Raw genomic sequence first — 11,294 nt, 5'->3', positions numbered from 1 at the left:
TACAACAAATATCCAAATAAATGCAGAATAGAATGTTTAATAAACTAAGGTAAGAGATTAAAAATAAACACCTACCTGAAAATGAATTGATGAAAAGTAATTATTTCGAATGGATAAAACTACCTTCTTGAAATTTTAAACCCGATAAGGCATGATAGTATAGCAAATTAATTGCTCTAATTTTTATTTGCATCTCAGCTGTTGTTAAACAAACACAAGTACACGCAGCCAAACTTGCTTTCACCAGGTAATTATCTGCTAAGACACAAGTACAGTATTAATAAAACTGTAAATTGTATTCAACCAAACCTTTCTAATGACAACTTATTTTGTTTGCTGGATTTCAAAGGAACCCACTTGTCGTGTGCTTATTGTGTTACAAATCTGGACCAAAGGTTAGAGCCTATTGTGTCAATACACTATCAAAGAAAAAAAAAGGAAACTCCAGACTTTGCTCTCTCTGATGTATCTCCCCTTACTGGAGATTTCATATCCTCAGGCTCCAGACAGACCAGCTTGTTAAGTTAATGAGTTGTGTACTCTGCGCTGCAAATTAGATTGCTGATATCTCTTTGTGTGTCCAATGACAATAAAGCTGGCCAGTCAGCTGGGTGTGTTGTGTTGGAGTTTGAACTCTGGACCTAAGCAGAGGAGCTGAGAAATATAGTGGGGAATCTTTAGAGGAACAGAAAGCTTGGATTTAAACGAAACAGCGAAGAAGTGTGGATATTTTTGACTGGGATTAGATAGTTTTGGAGATTTCACCCAAACATGGCATCCACGGAGTACTACCCAGAGCAGGTATGCAAACATGTTGCTTTTGTACTATATTTGGTCAGATAAAGGTTGTTATTTAAAAAGGAAATTGAAATGCCCCACAAAGGAAAGCTCAAGCTCGAAGGGAGATCGAACTTTAACCTAAAACTGAAAAACATCTTCAGTTTTCTAAGTAATATCTATCAAATAATTTCATCAAAGAGATTCATAGATAAATGTACACAGCTGTGGAATAATACATCCATTATTAGTATTATTATTATTTTTTGCTTCCATAAATACAAGATGACAAAAGCCAAACAATACAAAATGTCCTGAAATGTTTAATTGCAGGGTGCTGACTGCTCAGAGCTGCTCGACTGGCTGTTTGATAAAAATGACGGAATCCTGCGTCATGAGGAAATGGGACAGCATGGCATCCCTCCCAGGATGCCATTTCAGGAGCCAAATGTTTGTGAGGCTGTTGCATCTCTAATTAACTCTGTCTACAAAAAAAAGAAAAGAAAAAAAAAACACATTTCCATCTTCATATGCTGCCCAGATTTTGCCTTTAATACATTGCCTCATCTCTCTGTGTTATGTTGCCACAAGGACTGCCTAATGCTAGCAGTTGGTTTTTATTATGCGTTTTCTTTTTTTTTTTTTTTTACCAAACAGATGCCACAGCCAGCTGAACAGGCGGGCGCTGACTTTCTCAACGCCCTTCTGAGCGGCAGCGATTCTGTGTCAGCCTCGCCTCTGTGGTCCCCATCGCCTAGCGACAGTGGGATCAGTGAGGACCCTCCATCGGACCAGATGGATAGTCCTCAGCGCCCTGAAAGCCCTCCAGACACACACTTTTTTGGAGCAGGACTGCAAGCCAAAGCAGTCCTAGAAGCAAATGTTTCCTCTGATCCAAGTAATTTTTGAATTCATGTTGATATGTTTTATACAATTTGTTTAGTCTTTTTGTCAATCTTTGTCTCTGAAACACCACTAAATTCAAGAAGGATATCTTCAGTAAATGAATTTCCTCTCACCGACAGCTAAAAAAAATTTTTGAGGACACTCTCCATTTTCATTGGCACCTCTGTTAAAAACGTAGAAATGATGTTAACTGAGTTCTTCCTTTATTGCAGTTAAATAATCTCAACAACAAAAGAAACATTGCAATTCTCTATCAGTGAGCTTTAAAGGTTTTTATTTGTTGCTTAGCATCTTCTTCACTGTGCATGATGGCAAAATAAGCATGGATGCACAACTGTTGCTTTCTACAGTCAGAGCAACAATTGCTGCTCTGACTGTAGATGAGAACAAAATGAAAAAAGTAGCCATATTGTAATTGAAAAGACACTAGTGCAGCATTATGTTAAAATAGGAAGTTGTGAATTACCAAATAAAGCTCACTTAAAACAATCTTAAGTATCCCTTAAAAGGACTGAAATTGGACTTCTGGCAATGTCCATACATTTGTCATAAGATTTACGTCAGTGATTGCCAAAGCTCCATGTGAGCACTGGTCAATTGGGAAGGATGTTCAGGAATGACCAAGGAACCACCAAGCTCCAGCATATCATGAACTCCAAAGGCTCTTTACCACATGGACAAAAGAATCCCCTCAGCACCTTTAAGCTTTACTGAAATTTGCACCTTTCAAGGAAAATACCTCTAAGAGACAACTTTTATGGTCAGAGAAGATGGAAATTGAGATAGTTGTCCACAGTGAACATAAGAATGTTTGGAGGAGTCAAAATGAGACTTGACACCTCTGAAAACTAATAACAGAACAGCTTAAATGAGTCTGACACTGATATCACTTCTTAGATTCATCTTTTTTATATCACAAAAATATAAACACTAACAACCAGACAACGTATCTGGGATAAGTAGGTATTCTGGACCAATGGAATAAAATAGCGCATATTTCAAGCATTAAAGGTAATTTGTAACCCACTTATTGTTTAACCCAGAAAGACAAAACTACAGGGTGTGTGTCCTTTTTTATGCATTTTTTTAACACCTTATTTTCTTTTGTCTCTTTGATGTCTGATCAATGTTTGTCTCTCTGTGTGGGCGCAGATGGCTGGGAGCTCGGCTTTCCAATGGGGAGAGCAAGAATCTCGCAGTATCTATCAGATGCACAGCAACCACCGCTGTCGTCTGGCTTCCCCCTGACTGTCAAGGATCTGCTGCTGTCTGGCACACCAGAGCCGGTAGGTGCAACCCCAGGTCTGTTTGACAGAGTCAGTGGAGTTGGTACAGATGGTACGGTGGGGTGGGGCATTGAATCGCTGTTTGATTCTGACCTTGTCTAGGTTTTCTTCTGCATGATTGTGTACTTCGGCAGAAACAACCAAGGAACACACATCATTCCCATAGAAAGGCCTTTGGAATGCAAATTAGATCCCTGTTTTTATTCATTTTTTGTTGCTATTTTTGGAAGGATCTGCTGAATATGCAGCAAACACAGGGGCTGTTTTCAGAGGGGAGTTGTAACCCAAAGATCTAAGTTAGCCTTGTGTGGAGGTCGATCTTCTCCTTGAGCCTCCTGAACGTGACAATTCCCTCATGATTCGACCTCATTTATTTGAGGAAACTTTTGCAGTTATGAAAAATCAGCCGAGCAGGTTTTTATAGAGGCAACGGTTTTGTCGAGCCGCCGTCACATATTTCACTCATTTCTTGTTAGCATCACTGAGCAGAGATCGGCACAGACAGAATACCTGTTTGCAAATCTGGAAGGTGTTCAGAGGAATGGATTTCAGCTCATTCTGCGCATTGATCTCGTCTTCCCACCCCAATTTAATAAGATGAAGGAGAGAGTGGCAGAATCCAGCTCAGATTCTCACACCATAATTGCTTTGAAGTGGCCATGAAATGAGGGTGATGAAAGTGGCCTGATAGTCTGCACTCATTAAACTACTTCCTGTGAGCCTCTAGCGAGAGGGATAGGTTCTGCAGACGGTGGGAGAAATGTAATCCAGCAGCAATTGTGATATTTATAACTTTTTTTTCCTTGTGTTTTTATTAATTTTTACTGCCATCAGCCCCCGCAGCCAACCCAAAAGTCCATCCAAGAACTGATTCTCAACGATGATGAAAAGAAGCTTTTAGCCAAGGAGGGGGTCACCCTGCCCACCCAGCTGCCGCTCACAAAGGTAAATTGCTATGAGTTACTTCACTCTGAGTCCAGCCTGCTTAAGCCTGAAAATGTAAATATTGTGTCCTCTGTCAATCAGTATGAGGAAAGGATTCTGAAGAAAATACGCAGAAAGATTCGTAATAAGCAGTCTGCCCAGGAGAGCAGGAAGAAGAAGAAGGAGTATATTGATGGGCTGGAGAGCCGGTGAGGCGCCGAGTTACAGTCTAGCAGCAACTTGAATGACGATGAGTTTTTTTGCTTGACGTTTTTTAATCTTAATAAAATAAAATGCCATTTCTGAAATTATTACATAATTCCTTTATTATATTTGTATCACGTCTTAAAAGATTTTGTCTGTCTGTTTTTACTTAACATAAATGTTGCATCATCATCATCATCATCATCATCATCATCAGCTCGGTTTGATGCTAACTTTTTCCCTCCCCATGTTAAGTCTGGAAAAGAAATCTCTGTGTTAACCTTTAATACAGACAAACTAGACCTCTATAGCGCTTCTTCGCCAAACTTCAAGGCTAAGTTAAATGCAAAACATGACAGTAGGCTTGGACCTATTACAACTCATTGCAGACCATATCAAGTACAGAGCAATAAGTTACAAGTTGAAGAGTTCAGGTCGAGTCTGGCAAGAAGGTTTCGATGGTTGCTTTGAAGGATTCAAACGGAGAACAGCTGTTTAGCATTTTCTCAAGAATTATTCACAGATATTTCCCGAATCAATCAGCTTTGAGCTCATGAAGCTCACTGTGAACAGTCAGACTGATGTGACAAAGCACATCAGTCAAACTCCAGTACGTTGAAACATGCATCCTAAATCAGGATGCGATTTAGCATTTCAACAGCTGTCTGGCTTGTCTGTAAAAATGGAGGGAATTCATTTCAAGAATTTAAATCTGTTCCACTGCACACACTTATTGGTAAAAATGTGTAAAAAGAAAAGTTAAAATGTTTTTTTGTTGTTGTTTTGTTTTGTTTTTGCCTTTGATTTGTGTATGTTTACTCTGTTAGGAAGAAAATCCCAGGTTAGGAAATAATAATTTTAAGCAAAATCACTGAAGGCACACTTGATATGCCTGGGGAATGAAGTTCACACAAAGAAGCCCGTTTCTCTTTACAGACAACTGGAATGGGAAAAAAACATGAAAACTAACCATTAGAATAACTTATTTCTATTATTTTCATCAGCTTAGGAAAACACTAAAAATTATTAGACATCGCTGGCCCGTTGTAGGTGTCAGGAACAATTTCTAAAATACAAGACTTGACGATAACCCAGTGAGGTTATTGTTTATGAAAGGAAAATGTCTCCAAATCTCAAAGTTATATTGGAAAACTTGACTAGATTTAAATACAGAGTTCTTCTGTATTTTTTTTTCTCAAAATGACCTGTCATACTGTTTCCGTTCATTTTTCCCTCCAGCATGGCTGCTTGCAGTGCCCACAACCATGAGTTGCAAAGAAAGGTTTCCCAGCTGGAAAAATGCAACATGTGAGTGTTTTTTTTAAATTGAACTTCTGTTTTCCAGGACTTTCTTCTGCTGCAATTTGTTAGGACATTTGATTTCTCTGACTCTGAAAATACTTTCTCTTTTTCTGCTTACATTCTCTTTCTGTGAAACCTTTTTCTCTCTCTCTCTCTATTCTCTTTGGGTTTCCTTCTTCCTTCTATCTTTCTGTAGGTCTCTAATGGAGCAGCTTCGCAGGCTGCAAGCTCTGGTCATGAACTCATCCAACAAGCCAGTCCAGACTGGGACATGTGTACTGGTATGCCTTTTGTCTAAACTGGCAAGCATAAATGTTGATAGCAAAGACATATGAACTGAAAAACAACTCTTCCGTTTGAAGGAAAATGCGCCATATAAGCAAAAGTCGATTTGCCCTCAATAGTGAAATAGGTCTCCACTTACAGAACGGTGCACTGCTGAAAAACTACATCACACAAAAGAAAACACGTACAGTATTATTCTCTCCAAAGCAGAAAAAAACCCAGCATCATTTTCTATCTCTGTGTTCTTGTTTTCCTTTTAACTTTCCAGGTGCTCCTGCTGTCCTTCTGTTTGATCCTGGTCCCCAGTCTCAAGCCTTTCTCTGATTCAAAGGTCAGACAAGGTGACTTCAGTCCAGTCAGAAGTGAGTTTAACAATCCGGCACGTTCCAATCACAGCAGAGGAAATTGTTAGAGCCACAGGCCAAACCTGTAGCTGGAAATGGTTGTTACCCTCAGAGCTTCAAATCTGCCTCTTTATCTGTAAATGTTGCTGTTTACTTGAAAATGTACATAACAAAAAGGCATCCTCTATTACAATAACTTTAAAAGTTAGTCATACCTCCTGAACTTTCTTACATTTCTTCACATTACAACCAAAAAGTTCAATGAATTTTACATGTACCTTGCTAAATTTTGAAGAGGGAAGAACATTACACTTGGTTATGCATTGGAACAATTTCTTCATAAAGAAAATCTAAAATGCATTAGCATTGTACTGTTCAAACTATCATTTGAAAATACAAAGAGTACAGAAGAAACCTGGAAACAAGCCATTTAAAAGAAACAGACAGGTTTAGTAAGGACTGCATTATTCAGAGAAGCGGCCAAAAACCTCATGGTAACTCTAGAGGAGTTGAAGGGATTGACAGCTGAGGTGGAAAGAACTTGTTGCAAAGACATCGTTCAGCCGTGGATTTCACAAATCTGGCCATTATAAGAAAGTGTCTGTATGAAAACCATTATAGGAGGAATGATATTAGAAGTACTAAACCTGCAGTTTTCATAAATGAGGGAACACAGGATCGGTAAAACATGAATATGAGTAAAACCAGCACAGCAGCCAGCCAGTTCCTGTCCTGGAGGTGACAGATTGCTCACTATTTTTCCTAATGGAAATTTTCTTAAATGTGGCTACAATGAGATATGTTCACTTTAAGTAGACCAGGTTAAAAACAGTTTCAAGTTCAGTTAACAAATAACGTCATGGTCAAACATGAGGGGGCTCATGTGTATGAATTTTGTGCATAACGCTGCTGGTGCATAAAGCTTGAGATGAATGAGAGTAACAGCAGTTGGACCTTATAGAGTTTAGTATTTCATGGAGGAAAGAGCTCTAACAAAAGAGAGGCAGGGTAAAAAGGATCAGACTTGATTTTCCTTACCATCTTTTTCACTCTGGAATTTTTTTTTATTATTATTTATTTTTTAACGGTGCTTTCAGAATCTGTTACAGTAGAAAGTCTTAAAACTTTTAAGGTCTTTGATGTCTCAGGATGGAGTTTTACATGCTCGCAACTTTGCGCCAAGGCAAACGCGCTCACACGCCTGTTAACCACAGTCCGCGGTTATAAAAGTATAAAAACAAGCAGAGCCCCAAAGAGGCTTAACCTTATTTATTTTTTTCCTCTGTCTTCTCTTCCTCCAGTCCAGTCACGGTCCCTACAGAACCTCCAGGCTTCCCGTGTGATGCGTGTTATCGACCCGTCTTTCCCCTCTGAGGATGAATCAGACCCACTGAACCAGCATTTCCCCGAGGATCAGGGATTGGAAGACATCACAGACCTGATGATGAAGAAGCTGCCGGAAAAACAGGAACAGCCCGGCTTGGACTCTGTGTCTCTGAATAGCAGTCAGGAAAATGGAGGCAGTCATTTCCATGTAGACCCAATTACCGGCCACATTGCTACTGTGACTCTGAATCCCCATCGCACCACTGGGCTACAACCACATGCTGACGACATGTAAGAAATTATAAAATCTGCCCTGATTAAATCAGTCCTGCTAATAATAAGGGAGAGAATTATCATGGACTTTTGTTTACACAGACGGGGAAATTTAATTTTGATCCTTCCTGTTTTACCCTTGAAACATACAGTGGTTCTCAAAAGTCATCTCACCCGTTAAACTCCTAAAACATTGTTGACGAATTGATTCGAGCTAAGGGAGTTGTAGCGTCATGCTGTAGGATTACTTCTTTACCACTAACATGAACAGCTCCAAATACTGTGTTTACCTTCTGGTGCCAGGATGAAATGAATGGCTTTAGTGTAAAAATGTCAGGTCCAGAAACGCAGAGCTACACCTGACAGAAACTCTGTGGGGCCGTTGAACAGGTGGTGCGGACAAAAGAAGTCCTACAATTCAATAGATTTAGAGAACTTTGCAAGGTAGAGTGGGCTAGTATTGCCACATCAAGATGTATCAAGGCAATGGACCGTAGAAGACCGAATGCTGAAATTCTGAGTTCAGCTTCAAGGATTAGTTTGAACATTTTCTCATTCAAGCAGTCTAGTTGCTGAAAATGTTTAGATTTTTTTTTTTTCTTTTGGTCTCATCCTTTTACTTAAAAAAAGACATTTGAACTGGGGTGCCTAAGACTTTTTATATCCACTGTATTTAGTATGTGCTTTTTTTTTTTCTTATTTGTCTTATTTTTTTATTTGAAAGAGGATGTTAATCTTACACGGATGTGATTGATGTGACTCACTTATGTCTTTGATAAACACTTCAGCATGAATACGTCTCAGTAAATGAACAAGTGTAACCACATGGTTTTGTAAAATATTGATTCAAACAGCTAATTATTTTTGAAGCTAAGGGTCAATTTTGTTATCTGTTTGTTAAAAAATAGATAGCAACAGTTTAGATTCAGCTGTGAGGGAATTTGCATCAGATTAGAAGCGGAAAAGCAATGTGAATGTTTTGAAATGCTCTGATGAAAGTTTGTTTTGTTAATTAAAAGTTGCTCTGAGTATGCGGTGCTATATTTCCCTCTGCCATGTCGGAGTTCTGCCTTTAAAGGATTTTATTTCTAGACAGGCAATCACTTAAAGGGCAAACCCGGACAGGATGAGTGGGAGAGAAGGACAGAAAACTGGGCCAAAGGTGGGACAGGCGACCTCTTATCTAACGAGTCAGACTTTGCACTCCCAGAGTGATATGTTGACATATTTACTTTTTGGAGGAAGGTGGTTTCCAGGGCTTCCACATATAATTTGACCTGTCTTTGCTAACCACACAGTGATGGGATGAAAGAGTTCTTCCCTTCACTGTCACTTTGGTCACAATTCAATATGACACACTGACATTTTCAGCATCTGGGTTGACCGAGCTTCAAGGAGCAAGCCGATGTTTAATCTGTGGCTCAAGTTGTCCACTGTGTAAGCTGTACATGCTACTGAATTAAATGAATTCAGGTAGATCCAGTCTGATGATTTGCATTTTAATAAATAAAGGAGTTGACAGTCTTCATGATACATAAAGAAGGACAAAATTATACTAAAGATAAAATGAATAAAATCATTTCAGATCTTCTTGACATCCATCATAGTCTAAATTTAGATTTTACTGATAAATGTCATGACACCGAGGTCGCTGAGCTGTGAGCATGCAAATAAAAAGTCCATATTAACTGTATACACCTACTTGGTAATAAAACACCTGTTCATTATACAGTGTCTTGCAAAGGTGTTATACCCTTAATTTTTAACAGATTTCAATGTAGTTTAATGTGATACACCAGCACCAGGTTTCACAAAAGTGCAAAGTCAAAGTAAAATGACTCAACATTTCAACATTTTTTACAAAGAAAAATCGAAAAAGTGTGGCATGCATTCATGTTTAACTTTCTGTACTTTAATACCCCTAATATAATCCAATGCAAATGGCTCAACTTGCTACAAAACTGAGTAAAACTAGTGCAGCTTGGTCTTAGTAGAAATACAATTGTTCTGTGAACCAAACCTACCAAACCTCTTCAGAGGTTTGGTAGAAAACTTTGGTGAACACTGTTCAGTCTGCTATTTGAAAATAAGAGCATGTTGGGTATATTTTATCCAACAGCTAACTTTGCCAGCTTTGAAATTGCCTGCCGTGCAAACATACATCTGAACATGGCTGTTAATGTTAATTCAACATTTGGAAGCGTCTGTATGGTTTGGGCTTAACCTGCTCAAGATCAGAATAATTAGCAAGGTAATTGGCTCCTCTATTTTTCATATACAACACTTTGTCAACCATGGATCAGACATCAGATTGTTAGGATACAGAGAACTGGTCAGTATTGATAAGATAGTAGATTACAGGATAATACTAAGAAAACCAGTTAAGAGACAGAAAAACATAGAGATTACTGCAAAAATTCACATTTTAGGAGAGAAGCAAATGTAAACACACAGTAAGAGCTTAGAATGAATGGTTTATAAAAACATAATCTTCTGTTGAAGTGTTATGCCAGAAGTATATGAACCCTAATAAGCTGTAGTTACCTGGTAACAACTCTAGAAAATGACCACCAAAAATCTAAACATGTGTGCAATGCACTTCTTTACTTCCAACCTAAACAATTACTTCCTTTCCACCCACTTGTTAGCATTGCAGATGCGTTCACATACACCACAAAAATATTCATTATGACAAACAGACAGGGAGCCTCATCAGCTATTCCAGACATACAACAAACAAAACACTTTGATTTCCACAACAGACTCTTTGCACCATGTCCTGCTGCCGTACGTGTTACCCAAGAGCCAGGAGTGAATATTTCCTGTTGTCAGAACAAACCACCAGCAGAGAGTCTCCTGCTGGGAAGCCAGTGTGTGAACCGCAACTGCAGAGCATGTCTGGATTTAATTCCTGGCCCATTTACCAGGAAATCTCTGGTGTTTTTCCTGCGATAATGTAGCATATAATTGGTGTTGTGACACATATTTAAAGAAAAACAAAAAGTGTGAGCTGTGTTTGACATCACCAAGTTGAATCAATTGACAAAAATTGAGAGATTATTGATTACTTAATTCACAGCCTTGAAACTTTGGCCCTCTTACGAGTTCAAATGGGTTCTCAGTCTATCCATGTGGATTAGGAAAACTTCATCTTGTTATTATTTCGCAAATCTCAATCTCGTTGTAATCTGTTGATGACAATGACAAATAAATCTCATCTTATCTATTTCTCTCTTCTTGTTATTCTTCATGTTGCAGGTGTCATTGACATGTGTAAGTGTCAGTAAGTCAGTCAGACATATTGGTTTAAGGTCTGACTGATGAATCATCTCAAGGTTTTCATACCTTCCTCCATTGTCATGTAATTTTTGTTTTTGTTTTTTGGCTGACATTCAACACCACTTTGCCTCAGATGCCATTCAAATAAACGGTTCTTCTATTCTACTGACTATTCTCACAGTAAAAAATACTTCAGTTTAAACCACAGTGATGAGAAGTGATAAGCAATTATTGTGCTTGCTGACTTGTTCTCTCTCTCTCGGCTCTCCCTCTTTTGCTTTACTCTTCCCTGCTTGGTCTTTAATCAGGGTGAATGTCTCTCCGCCAATTGCTTTTCTAATCAGGACCCTGAACCACCTCTTTGATTAGTGATGGTTCAGGGTAGCCG

The 11,294-nt window shown here is 38.7% G+C and overlaps 1 protein-coding gene across 1 annotated transcript; it reads left to right on the top strand.

Moving 5' to 3' along the window:
- The first annotated feature begins 530 nt into the window (after positions 1-530).
- Positions 531-10,853, top strand: LOC102233894 (cyclic AMP-responsive element-binding protein 3-like protein 3-A). Its single transcript, XM_005795721.2, has 10 exons — positions 531-801; positions 1,111-1,227; positions 1,435-1,675; positions 2,836-2,969; positions 3,804-3,914; positions 3,996-4,102; positions 5,337-5,405; positions 5,596-5,680; positions 5,953-6,046; positions 7,330-10,853. The coding sequence occupies exons 1-10, from the start codon at positions 772-774 to the stop codon at positions 7,647-7,649; spliced, it is 1,308 nt and encodes a 435-aa protein (XP_005795778.1). The 5' UTR covers positions 531-771; the 3' UTR covers positions 7,650-10,853.
- The last annotated feature ends 441 nt before the right edge of the window (positions 10,854-11,294 follow it).

Source organism: Xiphophorus maculatus, chromosome 9 (genome assembly GCF_002775205.1).
Source record: "Xiphophorus maculatus strain JP 163 A chromosome 9, X_maculatus-5.0-male, whole genome shotgun sequence".
In the NCBI taxonomy this organism is placed as follows: Eukaryota; Metazoa; Chordata; class Actinopteri; order Cyprinodontiformes; family Poeciliidae; genus Xiphophorus; species Xiphophorus maculatus.
The sequence above is the reverse complement of the archived record's forward strand: the minus strand, read 5'-3'. Positions and strand labels throughout refer to the sequence as shown.

Coding starts and splice junctions, on each gene's coding strand:
- LOC102233894 (XM_005795721.2), top strand. CDS start 772: ATGGCATCCACGGAGTACTACCCAGAGCAG. Junction 2,970..3,803: donor TGTCTGGCACACCAGAGCCG/GTAGGTGCAACC, acceptor TACTGCCATCAG/CCCCCGCAGCCAACCCAAAA. Junction 6,047..7,329: donor TGACTTCAGTCCAGTCAGAA/GTGAGTTTAACA, acceptor CTCTTCCTCCAG/TCCAGTCACGGTCCCTACAG.